Source organism: Gossypium raimondii, chromosome 8 (genome assembly GCF_025698545.1).
Source record: "Gossypium raimondii isolate GPD5lz chromosome 8, ASM2569854v1, whole genome shotgun sequence".
NCBI classification, from domain to species: Eukaryota; Viridiplantae; Streptophyta; class Magnoliopsida; order Malvales; family Malvaceae; genus Gossypium; species Gossypium raimondii.
The window spans coordinates 61,607,155-61,627,145 of NC_068572.1; the positions used below are offsets into that span (position 1 = coordinate 61,607,155).

The 19,991-nt window shown below is 34.6% G+C and overlaps 2 protein-coding genes and 1 long non-coding RNA gene across 7 annotated transcripts; 2 read left to right on the forward strand and 1 right to left on the reverse strand.

The window, feature by feature from the left end:
- The first annotated feature begins 1,644 nt into the window (after positions 1-1,644).
- On the forward strand, positions 1,645-5,248 carry LOC105792885 (nudix hydrolase 20, chloroplastic). Its single transcript, XM_012621720.2, has 10 exons — positions 1,645-2,121; positions 2,239-2,303; positions 2,417-2,594; positions 2,820-2,900; positions 3,009-3,134; positions 3,441-3,520; positions 3,677-3,792; positions 3,969-4,089; positions 4,205-4,288; positions 5,025-5,248. The coding sequence occupies exons 1-9, from the start codon at positions 1,810-1,812 to the stop codon at positions 4,272-4,274; spliced, it is 1,149 nt and encodes a 382-aa protein (XP_012477174.1). The 5' UTR covers positions 1,645-1,809; the 3' UTR covers positions 4,275-4,288; positions 5,025-5,248.
- Positions 5,249-7,181: 1,933 nt separating this feature from the next.
- Positions 7,182-12,827, forward strand: LOC105792886 (probable ADP-ribosylation factor GTPase-activating protein AGD14). 5 transcript variants are annotated; one of them, XM_052634621.1, is made up of 14 exons: positions 7,183-7,350; positions 7,751-7,859; positions 8,276-8,337; positions 8,474-8,561; positions 8,664-8,725; positions 8,805-8,901; positions 9,070-9,540; positions 10,103-10,750; positions 10,841-10,978; positions 11,062-11,166; positions 11,282-11,365; positions 11,638-11,812; positions 12,220-12,265; positions 12,379-12,827. In XM_052634621.1, exons 2-14 carry the CDS (start codon positions 7,761-7,763, stop codon positions 12,512-12,514), a joined length of 2,211 nt encoding a protein of 736 aa, XP_052490581.1. In that variant the 5' UTR covers positions 7,183-7,350; positions 7,751-7,760; the 3' UTR covers positions 12,515-12,827. The 5 variants fall into 5 exon arrangements, with proteins under 5 accessions (XP_052490583.1, XP_052490584.1, XP_052490581.1 ...); XM_052634622.1 differs by having other exon boundaries at positions 11,303-11,365; XM_052634623.1 differs by lacking the exon at positions 11,638-11,812 and having other exon boundaries at positions 7,182-7,350.
- A 578-nt stretch (positions 12,828-13,405) lies between these two features.
- LOC105792887 (uncharacterized) lies at positions 13,406-18,901 on the reverse strand. Its single transcript, XR_008198890.1, has 4 exons — positions 18,256-18,901; positions 18,064-18,126; positions 17,618-17,981; positions 13,406-14,127 (listed from the first exon to the last, which is right to left on the reverse strand). It is a non-coding gene; the product is annotated as an uncharacterized LOC105792887 (long non-coding RNA).
- Positions 18,902-19,991: the final 1,090 nt, after the last annotated feature.

A 19,991-nucleotide genomic window follows, 5' to 3' on the forward strand; every position in this document is an offset into this window, starting at 1 on the left:
GTGTCCAACACGTTTAACTTCAATCCTTTGCCAAGGTTTTGACTTTATCACATCTCTTTATATTTATATTAGTTTTCTTTCACTACGGTGCATGGGTTAATAGTATAATTTATTTATTTTAATTAATAACATATTAAAAAGTAAATATATTATAAATAGATTTAATTAGTATGTATAATTGACGAAAAATTTTAGTATCGTATTTGTTCACTTTCAAAATTAATAAAGATTAAATTATAATGATTTTTTATATGATATTCGTATCGTAATTAAGTTAAATATATTGATTCTCCGTTTAACGTCAAATGTTTATTAGTTTTTATATTGTGCATACGCATTGGATTTAGTCTTTGTATATATATGTATGATTATTTTAGTCATTGTATTTTTAATTTATAAAATTACAATCCTATTTCAAAATAATAGTAGTTAAATTCATTAGGTCAATTTCATTTTCGATTTGATCATTGTTTAGTCTCTAAACTTTTCAAATTTTGAAATTTCAGTGTTGACTCAAAATTGTAGTCATTAAATCCACTGAACAAAATGACATGATTTTTTTTGGTGTGTACTATGTGAAAATAGTAAGTTTACGTTGCACGTGTGATAACATGTTTGTGACATAAATTTAGAAATAATATAATTTCACTTAATGAATTTAACAACTATAATTCAAGACAACATTGAAATTTTAAATTTCTAAAAATACAAACACTAAAAATTATCAAATTAGAACTAAATCCACGACTTACATGTAATATAAAGACTAAAGGTGTTTATGAACTGGACAGCTCGACGTGACAAATATTAATCTAAATTGATCTGATCCAAGACCAACTTGAACAGAATACTGAACTAATTGACTGGTCTATGTATAGGTGTTCATGGCCTGAGCCTATTCAAGTTCAGGTCGGGCCCATGTGTGATATTAATATACTTTATGTTTGTTCAAGTCTAGATTAACTTAGAATATAGATTTATGATTTTACTCAAACCCACTCGTAATTATAAATGACTAACATAGTTTGTTTTTAATTAAACATTTTAAATAGCTTTCCTTTTATTATTTTGTAATTTAGAAAACTTAACATAATTTTGCTTTATGTTTACATAGTATTGTACTACTATATATTTAAATTTGTATGAAATAAATTGCATAATATATGAAAATAAAAAAAAAATTCAAAAGTATAAAAACAAGCGACGCTTTGAACGTTGAAGTTTAGTATTGACTCATGTTTTAAATAGAACTTTTTTTTTCAAGCTTAGGGCTTTACATTATTGTCCAAACCCTTTTATATTTTGAGCAAACTTTTAGGCTTTACCAAATAACTTAACTCAAAATATTTAAAAAATATAAAACAAATTAGGCATTGTATTTTGAAGCTCAATCTCGACCCATATTTTAAATAGTTCTATTTTTTAATCCAAACTTGAAATTTACACTTTTATTCAAATTCTCCAAATTTCGAATAAACTTTTAGACTTTAACAGATAGCTCAACCCAAAACAAAATAAAAATATATTAAAAAAATATAAAACAGGATAGGCTTAAACTGATGAAGCCCAATCTCGACCCAAAATAGATCAAAAAAATTTTTCTCACATATTTCAGACAAAACTTCGGATTTTGTCGGATAACATGACCAATTGACCATGGACCAACGAGAAAATTTAACCAAAATGTTTGATTTTCTTTAACGGTGTCGTTCGCAACGTTCTTTTCACAGTTTACCTCCGCCGACAATCCATCCATCTTCCATCGCGTTCCCCCCCCCCCCAAATGCAAGCTTCGCCGGCGGCGCTTCAATGGCCAGCTGCTGCACTGCTAAATTCCGATTCTCAATCTCATCTTGCCGCGCCGCCCGGTCCCCTCGGCCGTTTCCCGGCAGTTTAATACATTCATTTCCGCTCTTTCACTCTCCTTTCGCTCGCCCAATGAAACCCACAAATCTCCGTTCTGTCTCAGCTTCAACCGAAGTTTCTGCCGGCGCCGCCTCTTCCACTCCCACTTTCTCTTGGAACGACGTCGTTCGCGTCTCTCAACCGGAGTTTAATCCCAACGATTCTTCCAATCTCCGAGGTTTCTTCGATAAAATCAAAGCTTGCAACCGTGGCGCTGTGAGCATCTCTCTCACCTTCTAAATTCCAAATTCTATATAAAACTTTTTCTTGGCAACCAAACAGAAATTATTTATTTATTTATTTTCAAATTGGGGTGTTTGTTTGTAAATACAGGAATTGCAATCTGAGTTCCTTCCTTTTGTTGTCGAAGACCAAATTGTTGGCTACATACATAAAGGGTGAATTCTTTTTATGCTTTTCTTTATTTCTAAGACTTAATTATTAGACTAATGTGAATTAAAAGAATGTGTTAGCTAGGCTAATTATGATATTTTTTGTAATTAATGTGCAGTTTTGCTGAAAATTTAAGGAGTTTTGAGGACGTTTTTATATTATCTAAAGATAATTGTGATGGAGGTAAAGTGATGTTGCATCAATCATTAAAATCGGCCGATGATCGAACTAGAGCTGTAGGAGAAGTGATCAAATGCTTAGCTGAAAATGAATTGATTCCAGGTATAAGGAATGAGGTACTGCTTGAAATTGAATGTAAGGAATTAGAAGTTGATTTATTACGATGTTATCGTCTTTTTTGTGTACTTGCTTTTAAAATGCCGGAAATCAATTGCCCTTTTATCTTTAGGATCTCTTGATGCCTATTTTCCGATTAAATCGATCAAAGGTCCTTGGAGTTTACATTTTCTTGTAGGGATTTTATTTTATGGAACGATTGTTTTATTATTGATGTTAAACAGTTGTTCCCTGTGACATCATCGTATGGTGCCCCGGTTTTTTTCTCCCTTGAGCGTGCCGCTGCACCTTATTTCGGAATAAAGGTGTGTTTTTCCCTATAGGATTTGCATATCGGGATGCTATCACCTATCTTCCATTACTGAAACTTTCACAATATTAGAAGCTGAAATGTTTCTTTTCTGAATCCATAGGCTTATGGTGTTCACATGAACGGATATGTTGAAAAAGACGAGCAAAAATTTCTATGGCTAGGAAAGAGGAGTCTCGTGAAGTCTACTTTTCCTGGAATGCTTGATCATCTAGTTGCTGGAGGACTGGTTTGTAAAAACTTGCTTCTTTACCAAGTTGTAGTTCTAGAACAGTTAACATCCGCGAGTTATCTGTGACGAAACAAACTAAATGTGCATAACAAGGAAAAATTTTCATATTAAAGGATGAATCTGAGTATCCGACTTTATGTTTATAATGAAAGTCAAGAAAATGGTTCAATCTATGGAGTTTCTAATAGTTTCAGAAAAGTGGTGAAAGCGTTCTTTTTTTCTTTATGTCGCTTTTTTATCAGGTAATACAATTACGACAATTGTAACTTATTTGATGGTGAAATTTTTTGTCTTTGGTTATAGCCTCATGGAATTGCTTGTGGGGAGAATCTTATCAAGGAATGTGAAGAGGAAGCCGGAATACCAAGAACCCTATCCAGTAGGTCCGTATTTCGTTTTATTATAAATATTAATAGATCTTGCATATCCTATATCGGCTTGGAAGTTGAACCTCGTTAGGTCGATATCTATGGCTTGATGCAGTTTATTTTGCTCGGTATATATTGAAAGGCTCTTAACCGATTATGTTCCTCATACAGAGCTATATCGGTTGGTGCTGTTTCATATTCAGATATCGATGGGCACAGATTCAAGCGAGATGTTCTATTCACTTATGATTTAAAACTCCCCGAAAGTTTTGTACCAAATAATCAAGGTAAGTACATCAAAGCACAATTCTACCATCTGTCGAAACATACACTAGACAAAAGTTTCAAATTTTGTTAATATGTTAAATTGTTTCGGAGATTTTTATCAGACTAGTAATACTTCAAATGAACTTATCTCACCTTTGATGGGACTTTCATGACTTCATACATATATATATGGCAGATGGAGAGGTAGAAAGCTTCAAGTTGATCCCTGTGAAACATGTTGCTAATATCATAAAAAGGACAGATTTTTTCAAGACCAATTGCAACATCGTCATAATCGATTTCCTGTTCCGACACGGGTAACTTTCTTCTTTATTATATTTACAATTTGTACGCACACCCGCGCAAAAAATAGTGCTCCTTGCTTCGTGTTCCTACACATTGATGTTTTCTTGTCTCTAATGTTTATTGCAGGTACATAACTCCCGAATGTTTTGGATATTTGGATCTTCTTCAAAGTTTGAAGAGCGGAGATTGCTCGTAAATATACTTAAAAAGGTATATAAAAATCATAGCCATATTCTTCTTTATTAATATTTGGATGTTTCAAGCTCAACTTGTTTAGTTTACCTCTTAATTTTTTGGTTATACAGATTAATTACAAAAGAAGTTTTAAGATCTGAAAACTCGAACTTAATGTCATAATTAGATGAACCTACTAGATTAAACACAGAGTTATTCTCGGTTTCCTCATTAATACTTCACTTCCCTGTAATTTTATGACAGACATGTCTTCCATCAATTACATATTTATATGAATAGGGTGTGATTGAGCCGAACCGAGCCCGAATATTGGCAAGCTTAAGCTTGACTTGAAATTCGGAGTTGGATACTTAGCTTGAGATATAATCAAGTTACTCGAGCTCAATTAAATTCTCTATAAATTTTGTACTCAAGCTCGAGTTTGGCTTGATAATTAAGTTTAGGGTTAATAATACATATCAAGAGTAATAATGTAAATGATAATAAGATATATAAAATATATATTAAAAATGAAATACTCGATAAAGCTCGTGAGCTGTTCGGGGCGAGTATTATTACAAAGCTTGAATTCAGCTCAATTGATAGCTCAAGCTGCTCGAGGTTGAGCTTGGTTCGATAATTACCGAATTTAGTTGAAGTTTTTTCAAATCGAACTCAAGTAGCTCGATCATATCTTGATATATATAACCAATGTATCCATCATATATATAATCATTACTGTAATAATAATATTGTAAATTGAATGTTGTAGACTTACATATAAGCAATAAAAGGCGAAAGATTGAAGAACCAGCGATCTCCGAGCTGCTTGATCACCCAGTATTCTATCTGAAATACCTGCAAGCAAAAACAACGATAAGCGAGAGGCACGAGCAACTCTAGATACGACATGGTTACACGATATGAATACATTACATGAACGTGTTACAAGATTCATATAACATGAATTATTATTATTCATCCTTTGAACTGTTATATTCTGCATTCATTGTTCATTTCTTCTGCAGTTTTCTTGACATAGTTTGTGACCGAATGAAGCATGGGCTCGAGAACTAACCGGTTACTTTCCAGGGATGGCAGGCGACTGCCATTAGTAGGTTCGGAATCCGGGTTTAATTCATATCACCATAAACTTTATGTTTAATTAATAGTAATTATCTTTTATTACTATTTAAATTTTTATAAACAGAATAAATAAATATTTAAAAACAATTAAATCTAGTGATAAATAAATCTGTATGGAGTTGGGTTTTCTTCTTCTTTCTTTTTGCCAAAGGGCTTTCTTAAGAACAAAGAAACCAACAAAACTAAATGAAAACCCTTTTTAAAGTACAAAGCCGAAAACAAGAGCAAGAAAAATGAAAAGCCTAAGAGAAAAAAAAAAAACATTTATCCCCTATTTATAGTGTTTTTTTTTTCCCCTTTTGGATTCTGTTAAAAAGTATGATGCGTGTTATTATTTGAATTATAATTTCAAATATTATGTAATTAATATTTTAACGGAATCAAAATTTAAGTATCAAATTGGAAAATTGTTGTGAAGTTGGTATAATTGTATAATCATATTAATGAAAAATTTTGGTAAGAAAAGGTTAACGGATTTCAAAATTGAAAACTAAGAATGTTTAATTTTAATTTTGTAGTATAAAGACTAAATTTCAAATTTTATTCAAATATAGGGATTGGCAGTAGAATTGGACCTTGTGTTTTTGGGTTAATTTCATTAGAGGTATCCAAACTATATTTAAATTCTAAATTAATCTCTAAACTTTAAAAATATTCTAAAAGAGTATTTAAAGAATCAGTATCATATCGATCAAAATTTTCCATCAACTTGAATGTGAAGTTACATTTAAAACTCGTGGATCTGGTAGCATAAATAACTTAAATCTATTATGTCAAACATAGTGTTTTTAAAATTTGTAAGGGCTATTTTTTATTATGACCATGATTCTTGAGGGTTCAATTAAAACATATTAAAAATTGAGAGCTAATTTTGAATTTCAATTATAGTTTGAGAGCGTCCTTTGCAATTAACTCCTAATTTTTAATGTGTTAACAATGAAAATTTTAATTTATAAAAGAATTATTGTATATCTTCTTTTCCTAAAACAAATACTAAAAAAGAATTTAATAGATTTTAATGGTAAAAATAAAAAGTAAGGTAAACTACTCTCATAGTCACTCAAGTATTAGTAAATATACACTTTAGTTATTTAATTATGAAACATTACAATTTGGTCACTTAATTATTTGAAATTGATTTGGTAATTTGCTAACGGGCATCAACATGGCAGTTAAGTTGCTATTCCTCAAATATATTTGGGTAAGCTACATCGTACCCTTGTTGGCAATTATGCCACTAATAATTGATTAACTAACAGTGTACTTTACCCAAATATATTTGCATAATAGTGAGTAGTGACTCAACATCTCACATTGACATCCATTAACAAATTAGCAGAGTGGTGACTTAAATGATAAATTTCAAATAACTGAAAGATTAAATTGTAATTTTTCATAATTAGATGACAAAAATGTATATTTACTAATAATTAAGGGACCATAATGTAGTTTACCCGTAAAATAAAACCCAAAAAAAATCCATAATACCGTCAAAAAGGGCAACTGCACGGCGACAAAGCCTTTCCTCTTTTCTCACTTTTGTTCTGAAAAAGTAATAATTAATTAACATTAATTAATTAAATCCCGAATTTCTCTCTTTCTAAATTCTCTCTTAAATATACTCATTAAATCAATAAAAAAATTACAGCAGCCATTTTTTTCTCCTAATTTTCTTCTTCTTCTTTTTTTCTTAAGTTCTTAGCTGTACCGTAGCTTCTTACGAACACACCATTTCAAAGATCTACAAATTTATATATATATATATATATATATATATATATATATCTATTTTTCATTTTATTCTTTATATTTAATTTCGTGTGTTTTCTTAAATAATTTCTCTATTAATTGTTTTTACATAATATTCTTGGCGTTGGATCGGAATTGATTTTTTTAAAAGCCTCGTTTAAAGTTTAAGACAAGCTTTTGCTTTATTTTCTCTTTGATTCCAGGTAAGTCCTTTTGTTTCCTTTTTCTTGGTGTAAACTTTTCTAGGGTTCCAAACACGTACTTATTTGATGTTTTTCTGCTGTTTTGTGGTTTTAAGTTGCTTTGCTTGTTCAGATCCGTGGCTTTTGGTTAGTTGAATTATTATTATTGTGTTTTATTTTTCTTTAATTTGTTTGATTAGCTGGAAAATTTTTGATTGTATACTTTTGCTTAATCAGTGTAATGATAATAATGTAGAAGACGCAAATTTGGAGTTAATTTGGTTTGAAATTTGAAATTAATTAATTTTTTTGTGTGTGAAAATGATAATTTGGAGAAATTTCATGTCGACTTACTAATTTTTTAACTATTTTTTCATTTAAATTTTTTTTTTCTATTTTGGCCTATATTATCCTGATATAGGAAGGAAGTCATGGCGAGTCGAGTGAAGGAAGACGAGAGAAATGAACGGATAATTCGAGGTCTTCTCAAACAACCGGAGAATCGAAGATGTATTAACTGCAATAGTTTGGTATGATTTTCTTGTTTATTTTTTGATCCTAGGATTGTAGTCGGAGAACTGCATTGGATTATTTGATGATTATACTGTTGTCTCCTGCATTAGATTGATGAAATAAAACTACATTAGGTTGTATATTTTGAATACTGTATTTTAATTTTTTTTACAATTAGAAAGCCTGGTTAATGTTATGATGGTTGCTTGAATCTCCACTCTTAAACTTTTGGGGGAGTGTTGATTGTTTGATAAAATATTGTTCGAATATCCTCATATAATGTTGCTTCCGAATTTTCGAAATTGAAATATGTTTTTTTTTGCAACATTTTCCTTATATGAAATTGAGTGTGATATCCTTCATGTGTAAAATATGGAGTGCATTTACTTTCTCTATTACAGTTTTGCTATTTGCTAACTTGTCAGTTGAGCAGGGACCTCAATATGTTTGCACAAACTTCTGGACATTTGTTTGCACCACCTGTAGTGGAATACAGTAAGTATTCAGAGTTTTCTGGCACATGAAGATTTATTTACTTTTTGGCTGCTGATTAACTTATATCCAAGACTTAATTGCCTTTGTAATGATAGTCGGTTTACTAAAACTGGCTCCTGGTTTTAATTTTTTCCAGCCGGGAATTCACACACAGAGTTAAATCAGTATCGATGGCTAAATTTACTTCTCAAGAAGTTACTGCTCTTCAAGAAGGTGGAAATCAGGTAGAGATAAATTCCTCTTCCTTCTTTTTATACGTGTAGTTTTCCTCTCACTATGATGTTCCAGCTCTCATTTTTTCCCTCATTCCTTTCACTTACATGCAGCGCGCTAGAGAAATCTATATGAAAGAATGGGATCCTCAGCGTAATTCTGGTCCTGACAGCAGGTTATCACTCAAATATCCATTCTTTATTTTGTACTTTTATTAGTTTCTTTGTGTCTTGAGGCAAAATTTTTGTTGCCAGTAATGTTGAGAGGCTTCGGGACTTCATTAAGCATGTCTACGAGGATAGAAGATACAGTGGAGAGAGAAACTATGACAAGCCTCCACGAGGAAAGATGGTAAAGATGAACTTCCCTGTACCTAATTTGCATTGCATGTCAATCAGTTATCAAGTTGTGAGATAGGTTAGGTCCCTGCTTCTTAGGGAGGGAGTTTTAGATATCTTGATATTGTCGAATCTGCAACTGAAGAGTGCTGTTTAATGTTCTGAATTGTACATTGTGCAGGGTGATAAGGAAGATGTTTATGGAAGTAGGAGGGCTGATGGATATCGGGGAGGGTCTAGAAGTCCACCATATGAAGATACCTATGATCGCCGATACGGTGACAGGTCCAGTCCAGGGGGAAGAAATGATGACAGAAATTCTAGATATGGTTATGATGAAAAGCGAAGTCCTGGATATGATCAAGAAAGTCGACAATATGGTGATTACAGAAGAAGCCCTGCTCGCCCTGAGGTTATCAATGACTGGCGCCGAGAAGATAGATTTGGTAATGGGAGGAAACCTGATGATAATAGAGTATCTGATGGAGATCCCAAGTTAGAAGGGAGATCACCTGAGCGGCCAAAAGAGTCATCCAGTCCTCCAGTGGTTCGTCCTGTTAGAGAAATTTTGGGTGAGAATGTAATACCCCTTCGTGTAAGTGAACCTCCAAAAGCAAATAGCGACAGAACTGTCGATGGCCCTCAGACGCAGGTAGTTTCTACTATGTGCTAGGAAACACTATTCTAATGTTCTGGTCTAATTCACGAATCTTTTTTTTTTCTTTTGATCTGATCCCGCAAAAAGATAGGCTTTTCCTCTTACTTAACATCGAAGTGATTTATTTATGTCTTACCGTTATGCCTTTCTGAAATTCTTTCAAAAGCCTTAGTGTTAACATGATACCTTTTGCCACAATTAACCACTTGGCACGGTTCTCATTCCTTTTGAATTTGCTTTTTCTCCTTTCTTTTGGTGATCTATTCAGAGTATTTATCCTACTTTTAATTGGACCTTATAATTCCCATCTATACGATAGTAGTTGAAAACCTTTTATTAGAACTACTTGGTAGCTTGTGCTGGACATGATTCTATGCCAGCTATAGTGATTGATATTCCATGCTGCCAATGATGATAATTTTCTGAGTTATAATGACTTGATTATGATTCCATGGTACTCTGCTGCTTCAACACTTTTGCGATGTTTGTTGTATGATTATTTATACCTTGAAGTTACATAAAGGAAATGAACTTACTGAAGGATTTCTACTAGCAGAGAACCGCGTCTTCTAGCAGCTTAGGACATTCCAGCGGTAATCCAGTAGAAGCCAAGTTGGAGACAACTGGTAGCTTAATTGATTTTGATGCTGATCCTGAACCTCCAGTAGCTCCTATGGTTACTCAGACACAACAAACTACCGCGACTCAATCCATTGTGCAGCCAACTTCTTCTACCAACGAGAACTGGGCCTCTTTCGATGTTTCCCCCCAGACAAATGTTTCTCAGACTTCTTCTAATGTGAACACTTTGGACTCTGTTCTTTCTCAATTGTCAGTTCCGGTATCTGTACCTGGTCATTTATCAGGAGTACCTAGTGGTGTTGGTGGTCAGTTGCCTGCTCATGCGGCCAATATGAATATGGCACCTTCCACTGCTGCATTTACGGGACAGATCCAAACAATACCTTTTGGTGCTGGTGCTCCTGCATCTGCACCAGTTGGCAATTTCTCAACATTGCCTCCTACTGGTCCTCTGGCGGCTGCTCCTGGACTAACGCATACAGTGCCTGTCAGCAGTGGCAGTTCCCAGATTGGTGTTAATAATGCTGGACAATGGCCTAATATGCAGCACCAACAGACTCATTTTTTCTCCACAGCTGGCGGTCAGACTAGCCAACAACTTAATGGAGCCTCGACCAGTCAGGTGTTTGTCTTCTAGTGTTCTTATATTTGCAATATTTTATGAATAATCGACTTTTTGTTCACCTAATTTGATGTCATATCTTTTTGGCAGCCATGGAATTTTGCTCCTTCCCCGCATATGCAGGGGCCTCAAGCTGTCTCAAAACCTTTCCAGGATGTCACTTCTGCCATTGCATCACAGCGACCACCTACAGAAACAAAAGCAAGTGGAAGACAAGAACTACCTGCGGTAATTTCTTTTTAGACCAAGGACATTGTAGGTTTTTAGCTTTCTGCCGTGAGATAATTGTGTTAGCCTCTTCATCTTTGCAGGATCTATTTACTGCAACCTATCCTACCTATCCTGCACCTACACCAGGATGGCAAATGGCCCCGCCTCGTGGCATGGGGTTCACCATGCAATATCATACTGCAGCGGTACTATTACATTCCTAGAAAAACTAGATTCACAAGATCATTCTTGCTTTACTAAACCGCATGTCTAGTTTACTTATGAATCACTTATAGTTGTCCATACATTTTGGTGTTACAGCCACTGTCTGCTTTTCCACAGTTATCAAGGTCGATAAACCCATTTGATCTTGGTGGTGAAGCACCTCGGGCTCAAACGCAAACAGTACGTTATTCACTTCTTTTCGAACTATTTTACTGCTTGTGCCAGACTGATTTGATCCTGCTTGGGTTTAAGGACTGTTGTATGGCAGTTTATAATGCTGCCATGCTTGTTTTGTGTGTTTGACTCTGTAGATCATAGTTTACTAAACTGGATTTTCTGGTTGATTATTTGGAATATATGCGATCAACTTATCAAATAACTACACTTCCAAACCTACTCTCCCTTGTTGAAATCCCAATAATTTTCCCTCGAACTTATTGCTTGTGGTGCAGCCCCTTTCTATGGCTTCCTTACAAGGTGCCCTACCAAATTTGCCACCTGCTTCTGGCCTATTACGCACTTCAAGCCGCGGTACACCATCATCAGCATGGATGCCATCTCAATCTTTACCTTATGCGTCGGGAATGCCATCGCAGTCACTGCCCTATGCTTCAGCATTGCCACAAAGTAAACCATTTTCATTCCTCCTTTTGGTAAAAGTACCATGGAAGCCCCTGTACTAGGAGTCGAGTTGCATTTTGCCTCTACTCAAAAATGGGCAAACTAGTCCTTGCACATTAGATTAAAGAGCAAATTGGTCTTTCCTTTCATCCATTTGTACTGTTAAAACTGATGTGGTTGATGGAATAACCAGACAGTGACATGTGACGTGTCATGTATACTTCATGATGACATACAAGAATCAATTTTTAACAACAGAAATGGATGAAATATTTAACAAAAGAGATCAATTTGCAGTTCGATAGATTAATTTGTCAATTTTTTGAGTAGAGGAGATAAAATGCAATGGTACTTTTACTTCCTTTTATTTATTTCGTTCCCTTTAATGTTCTGAACTCTACAAAACTTTACAGGGCCATACTTGGGAGCTCAATTGCCCGATAACTTGCCGTCGTCGAGGTAAATCGTTTCTCATTTCTCATAGAATGAATTCTCTTTTATTTTGTGTGAACCAACCGAGTTAAACTCCGCCGTCCCAAACATTACCCTTTTTTCCATTCTTTGATTTGCAGCCATCAAGCCGGAGGCATTGGCAGCGAATCATCCTACGGTTTCATAACTACTGACCAACACGTGGCCGGTAGATTCTCGGCACCGGCTACCCCACAGCCTTTCTCTTCTGTCGGTGGGGGCAACCCATTCGGCTGAACATAAAAGAACAAAGGCACCCCAAAGCCCATTTTCGGTTAAGTATCGTACCGTTGCTACCTGTTTAATTGATGATTGGAAAGTTTCGGTTATAGTTTAAATTGATATTCCGTGTTCATGCATCTTGTGTTAGTCGTATTTTTATCAAGTTAGGTGTAAATTTTGACACGTTAATAATTTGTGTTATACAGTTCGATATTATAGTTTGTATATCATGTAATCTTATGGTGTTTAGAGGAATTAAGGTTTCCTTTTAATTGAGTGAATATTATTTTGTGACATCTGTAATGTAATATTGAAATTATTATTTGAAGATTTTGCATTTCTTGTGCACTACATGACATTTTAAACCTAATTTACATTGCAAATAAAAATAATACAAGTTTTAAGTGAATCAAAAGAGCTAATTAAAATTAAATTACTCTATAAAATTTCAGTAAAAGGATAAATAATAAAGTGTAACAAAAATATAATAATTTAATAAGTTATTAATCAAAATATTTTTAACTTTGTTTTTGGGTAGAAAGAATGCGGTGAATAATCCTTGCAAATATCATCTCTTAACAATGTAGTTATTACTGGTTTAAGCCATGTGTTGGCTTGGTTGTTCCAATATCATCTCTCAACAATGTAATCATTTACGATCAGTCATGTCAAATATTAGTGCTCCAACATATGGTTTAATTGATTTTTTTTCCTTAAAAAATAAATCTCATTAAGATAATCTTAAAATATAGAATTTTTAGGCTTTAATAATAAAAATACCACATCATCAACTTTTAAAAATGTAAACATTTTATTATATATTTATTTATATCTAAACTTAATTACATTACTTAACAAATTAAAATTTTAATAAACTATACAAATTCTAAGGGTTTCTCTCTTAAACTCTCTCTGCTCCCAAGAGTGTTTTGCTTAAAAGTCTTAGAGAAAGCAGTAACTGTTGCGGCTTGGGATGGAGGAAAGCGGTGGTGACGTTCGAGAGGGGAGGGATGAGATCTCTCTTCTTACAGAAGAACTAGTTCTGTTATCAGTCAAGGGTTCGATGGTAGTACCAAGTTCTAAACCTACATTGTATGTACAGTCTGGACAGAAAAACTATACAACCCAGAAAGTTTTAGGGCGCATATGAAAGGCATATGGAAGACAAGGAAAAAGTTTGAGATTCAGATGGTGGGACAAAACTTATTTTTGATAGTTTTTGAGTTGGAAGAAGATCTGGAGATGATTTTGGAGGGGAGACCTTGGCTTTTTCGAAAAAGTATTATCCTATTTGATAGATTATGTCAGGCGGTGGAAAAAGATCAAATCAGGCTTATTTCATCACGTTTTGGATGAAAATTGACTCGTGTTTTCCAGAGTTTGATAAGAAAGTTATATTGTGTTCAATTGGTGCCACATTGGTGGGGTTCTCAGATCTGAAATTAATGAAGACTTCTGTCGGCTTAGAATTAACTTGGATGTTCAGAGACCACTTCGAAGAGGTATTTTTGTCTCTACTGATGATGTTAGTAAAGTGTGGGTCCCTTTTAAATATGAAAATTTGCCGATGTTCTGTTTTGGATGCGGAAGATTGGGGCATGGGCTAAGTAATTGCACTCAGATAATACCTGCAAGGAAAAACAAAATCAGTGAAAATCCTCCTTATTCGCTGGCCTTAAAAGCAGAATCAAAATTAATCGGAAAAGAAAGTATGAAATTTAATGTTTTGTTGAAGCAGGTGGGGGCTCAATGTTCTTATACTGGAGGTGAAAGAGTGTCGCCAAAAAATACAAGAAGATTTGAAAGAGAGAATAATGAGGTGAGGGGGTCACAGGAAAATAAGGAATTGATGGGAGGGGGGAGGTGCTAAAGGAGCAGGATAGTTTTTCGGGGTTAAGAGAAGCTGAGAAGTTGAGCGATTGTACAGGAAAAAAGGATCAAAACCAATATGAGAATAAGGTAAACTGGACAAGAACTCAACCAATTGCCACGGTAATGACAGAAAAGGCTGAGAATAACACGAGGAAGAGGAAGTCCATGGATGTAGATCTTACAAGGTGTAATAAAGAAAATGTAGACAGAGATGGAATCAAAAGATTGGAACAAGATAATTCAGAGGAATGCGATAAAGGCTTTTCAGAAGTGATGGTAGACAATTCTGAGCAACTTGATATTCAAGACTTTTTGAGATCGATGGCTGCCAGCAGGCAAATCGACCGGACGCAATGAAAATTATAAGCTGGAATGTTCGTGGATTGGGGAGTCCACGGGCTGGAAGAAGGCTGCGTTATTTTCTAAAGCAACACAATCCCCAAATGGTCTTATTAATGGAGACTAAAATTGATAAACAAAGGATGGAAAAAGTTAGACGAAGTTGCGGTTTTATGAATGGAATTGATATTGAAGCAGAAGGTTCGAGAGGAGGATTATGCTTAGCATAGAAATGAGATACTGAAGTTAGTTTACGAAGTTTCTCTAGGAATCATATTGATGTTTTGGTTAAAGAAGAAAAGGTTAAAGAAGAGTGGAGATTTACAGGGTTCTACGGTTCTCCATATGTCCACAATAAGAGCGATTCGTGGAATCTGTTGAAGAAATTGGGGCAAGATAAGAGTCGCCCATGGTTGGTAGGCGGTGATTTTAAGGAGAGTAGAATGCACGCCTTTCGAGAGGTTTTAGAAGAATACCATTTAGAATACTTGGGATATTCGGGAGTGTGGTTTACATGGGAAAGGGGAAATCTGCAGTAAACAAATATTAGAGAAAGACTTGATAGGGGAGTGATAAATGATAAATGGAAGTATCTTTTTTCAGCAGGTAGCGTCAAACATCTACCCCATACGATGTCCAACCATTGCCCACTTCTTCTTAATACAAATGGCGAAAACATTCATAAGGGAATTTCAAAATTTAAATTTGAGGCGTGGTGCCTGATGGAGGAGACGTGCAAGAAAGTAATCAAAGAATCTTGGGAATCAGGAACAGGCACAGTAGTTGAGAGACTTGAAAGATTACAAGCAAACCTAATTGTATGGGCGAGAATGATTAAGAAAGGACGAGAAGGCTAAAGGAAAAACTCACGAAGCAACTTGATATGTTAATGGCAAAAGAGAGGAATGACGACATGATGGCAGAAATTATTGACACTAAGATTCACCTGAATATGGAAATTGATAAAGATGAAGTTTATTAGGAACAAAGGGCAAGGGCAAACTGGCTTAAAGTAGGGGATAAGAATTCAGCTTTTTTCACAGGTTTGTTACATATCGAAGACGCATAAATACAATATCCAAGCTGGAGAAAGATGGAGGAGAAGCTAATGAAGTTGGTGAGATTAATGAAGTAGCTACTTCATACTTTCAGAAGCTTTTCACGTCAAATGGAGTTGGGGATTTTTCCTATCTCTTAACGGGCATTAGGAAAAAAATTTCGACAGAAGTCAATAGAGAGCTAATGACAACTTATTCAGCAGAAGAAGTGTATGCGGCATTGAAAGGAATGGGGCCTACAAAAGCACCAGGACATGATGGCTTTCCAGCAATTTTCTTTCAGAAATTTTGGCATATCATAGGTAAGGAAACAATAAATTTTTGTTTGGAAATTTTAAATAATGGTGCAAGTATTGGTACTTTAAATCAAACGGACATAGTGTTGATTCCAAAAATCCCAAATCCCATAAGCATTGTTAATTTTAGACCCATTAGTTTGTGTTCGGTCATTTATAAAATGGTAGCAAAAACAATTGTAAACCAACTCCAAGCAGTAATTGGAAGATGTATTGATGCGGCTCAAAGTGCGTTCGTTTCGGGAAGGCTAATAACTGACAATGTGTTGCTAGCTTATGAGATTTTGCATACTTTTCGACAGAAGCGCATAGGAAAAAAAGGATACATGGCAGTAAAGCTTGACATGAGCAAAGCCTATGATAGGGTTGAGTAGGGATATTTGAAAGAAGTGATGCTACGAATGGGTTTTGCAACCGACTGGGTGGAGCTGGTTATGAATTTTGTTTCCACAACGTCCTATGCAATTAATATAAATGGAAGAAGTGGAAGAATCTTTACACTATCTAGAGGCTTGCGTCAGGGAGACCGGCTGAGTCATTTTCTATTTTTGATTTGTAGTGAGAGATTATCATTTTTTATGAGAATGGCTTCAAAAGCGGGATTGATAAAAGGTGCAAAGGCCAGCAGAAGAAGTCTAGAAATTTCACACTTACATTTTGCAGATTATTGCATTTTGTTCGGGGAAGCATCAGACAAGGGGTGCTAGGGTGCTAAAATTTTTTTTGAAGGAATATGAAAAGTGCTCTGGGCAATGCGTTAATTTCAATAAATCTACCATATTTTTTAGCACAAATACTTCAGAAGAAAAGATGGAAGAAGTTTCGGCAATATTGGGGGTAAGGATCTCAACAAATATAGAACGATACTTAGGGCTTCTGAGTGTGGTTAGTAGACGTAAGAAAGAATCCTTTCAGCATTTAAAATAGAAGATTTCTACTAGAATTGATGGTTGGAGTACTAGAATGCTATCTCAAGGAGGTAAGGAAGTCTTTATAAAGTCAATACTGCAGACCATTCCAACCTATGCTAAGTCGTGCTTTTTATTACCGAAGACTCTTTGTGGAGATATTGAAAACATCTTTGCTAAATTCTGGTGGCAGAAAGCGCACGGGAAAAGAGGTATCCATTGGTGTCAGTGGAAGTACTTATGTCGGCCTAAAGAAGAGGGTGGTTTGGGTTTCAGAAATATGGCTCAATTCAATACCTCGCTACTAGCTAAATAGGGGTGAAGAGTTTTGAACAATCCAAACTCTTTAGTAGCTCAAGTTTTAAAAGCAAAATATTTTCCAAATGTCGATTTTTTAAATTCACAGTTGGGGAATAATGTTTCATATACATGGAAAAGCATTTGGGCTACTAAGGGTGTTCTAGTAGAGGGATTATGCTGGAAGGTGGGCAGAGGTACGAATATTTCAGTAAGTCGTGATTATTGGATTCCAGATATATCGCTTGGCAGGTTACCAGTTTTAACTACGAATTTGAATGATATTAAAGTTGCGGAATTAATAGATTCAAGTAGTAGAACATGGAAAAAGGAGTTGATAGCGTCTACCTTTCCGGAGGAGGTTGCCGAGAAGATTATTAGTATTTCGCTGGCTGAAGAACCACATGAAGATTTCCAAGTCTGGAGTGCTGAAGCGTCGGGCGAGTACACAGTACGTAGTGCCTACAAACTATTACAAGGCATCAAAGATGATCGTAGAGCTTATGCTTTACAAGTCGACTACAAGGACTTTTACAAAAAAAATTATGGCTTCTGAATCTTCCTTCCAAGATAAAAATTACAGTGTGGAAGATATCATGGAATTTCCTAGCTACACGAGTTAATATGCTACTTAAAAGGCTAATGAACACAATAGCTTGTCCCCGGTGTGGCTCAGGAACAGAGAATATGGATCATCTCTTCCGTGAATATCCTGTTTCAGCATCAGTGTGAAGAGAGTTATCATATCATAAGTGTTTGCAAGATAACCAGATGGAGTTTTTACAGTGGCTAACCTGGGTATTTTCATAGAGCTCGGCATCACAGTGTAGGATTTTTTGTTGTGCATTATGGGCTATCTGGAGAGACAGGAATGATAGAGTACATAAAAAAGGGAGTAAATTTGGAAAAGAAATAAGGAGATCAGTTCATAGCTACATATCAGAGTTAAATGAGATTGATAAAAACAAACCACAAATTTCCATAACTGTTAACAAATGGAAAAAGCCACATGACCGGGTTGTTAAGATCAATTTCGACGCAACATATGACGATAGACAAAATAAATCGGCTGTGGGAATAGTGGCCAGAGACAGTGAGGGTACAGTTCTCCTATCATGCTCGGAGATCCATCAACGGGTTACATCAGCCTTTGCGGCGGAGGCAATCGCATGTCAGAAAGCACTCCAAATCGGCATTGACATGCAATGGGAAAAAGTTATTATTGAAGGATACTTTTTATCAATAATAAGAAATTGCAAGACAAAAAGCCCAGACAAATCATTGGTAAGTGCATATATCCATGACATTCATCAGCTACTGTTAAACTTAAAGGATTGCAGATTTGAACATATCCCAAGATTAGCAAATAGTCTCGCGCATATCTTAGCAAATAAAACGTTGAAGAGAAATAAAGGAGTTTACCTGGTCAGAAGTGTCCCTGAAACTGTAGAAAAACAAGCGGAAAGTGAAAAAGCGAGAGAACTAGATTGAACAAGGAAAGGGGAGAAAACGAAATTAGGGGAGTCTGAGAAGGGTTGGTAACAGATTGACTAAAGCAGGCCCTTGGATGAATTGAAAACATCTTGAAGAATGAAAGATAGATGAAATGACAAGACGGTAATGGATTTGGTGCCGATTAAGGTAAAACGCAAAGATTAATATGTTTCAGATTTTTGTTTCCTTTTTCGATTTCCTAGGCGATTAGGTTTCGTTTTAATTTTGTTTTTGTTTTCCTTATGATGGGCCAAGTCTTATAGTTGGGCTCCTTTTCTTTCTTTTTCTTAAGTCTATCTGTGTAGTTCTGAAGTTATTTAAATAAAGCTCAATCTGAAGTTTATTTCAAAAAAAAAAAAAGATTAATAAACAAACATGTTTTCTTCTTTTATAATTTTTGAACCATTTTAATCCTTTTAAAATTTAATCGTCTTTTATTTCTTTGATTTGAAATCACGTTTTATTTTTGTGCAGTTAATTTTTTAATTCTTAAGCATGTAATTTTTCTTTTTAATTTCTATTTTTAAATTTTTAATCAAATTTTAGAATTTGATAAAACCATAGTGGTTATAATTTTTCAAATTTTGATTTTTTACTAGTGTTCTTTTTAGATTTTTAATAATTGATTTTAATTTTTTCAATTTGTGCTTATGATTTTTATCAATTCTTTTTAATTTTTTAAATATTTTCAAATTTTATTTAGTTTTGGTTATATTCTTTTTGGGGCATATGGTTTCAACATTTCCTCCAAAAGTTCAATTATTTTAGTTAAAGTGAAATTAAACTGGAGATGATATCGTGCAGAATAATATTTGTACATCTTTAAAATGAATGATGTCGCGTATCTAAAAATTATATATTTTAAGATCATCCTAATATATTCTTTTCTTTGGCCTCGATAAGTTACATCATCAAATCGTAAAATTAGTTATATATTTAAAGGTTTAAATGTATATTCATTTTAATAGGACTTAAAATTGTTTCGTTAATATGCAGAGTAGGGTCGAAGTTTCATAATATAATTCCATTAAACTCGGGCTCTAAGAAGTCTTTCATATTGTCAGACGGTAATTATTATCCCTGCTCGGGGGCTACACCACTTTAAACTCACCGGCAATCTTTTCTTTCTGCTCAACAGAAAGTTCGTTGGCGACATCTCCTGCAGAGCACTAAGGCCAATGAGGATAAAATGAAACCAATGTTGGCTATATATATATATATATTTAAA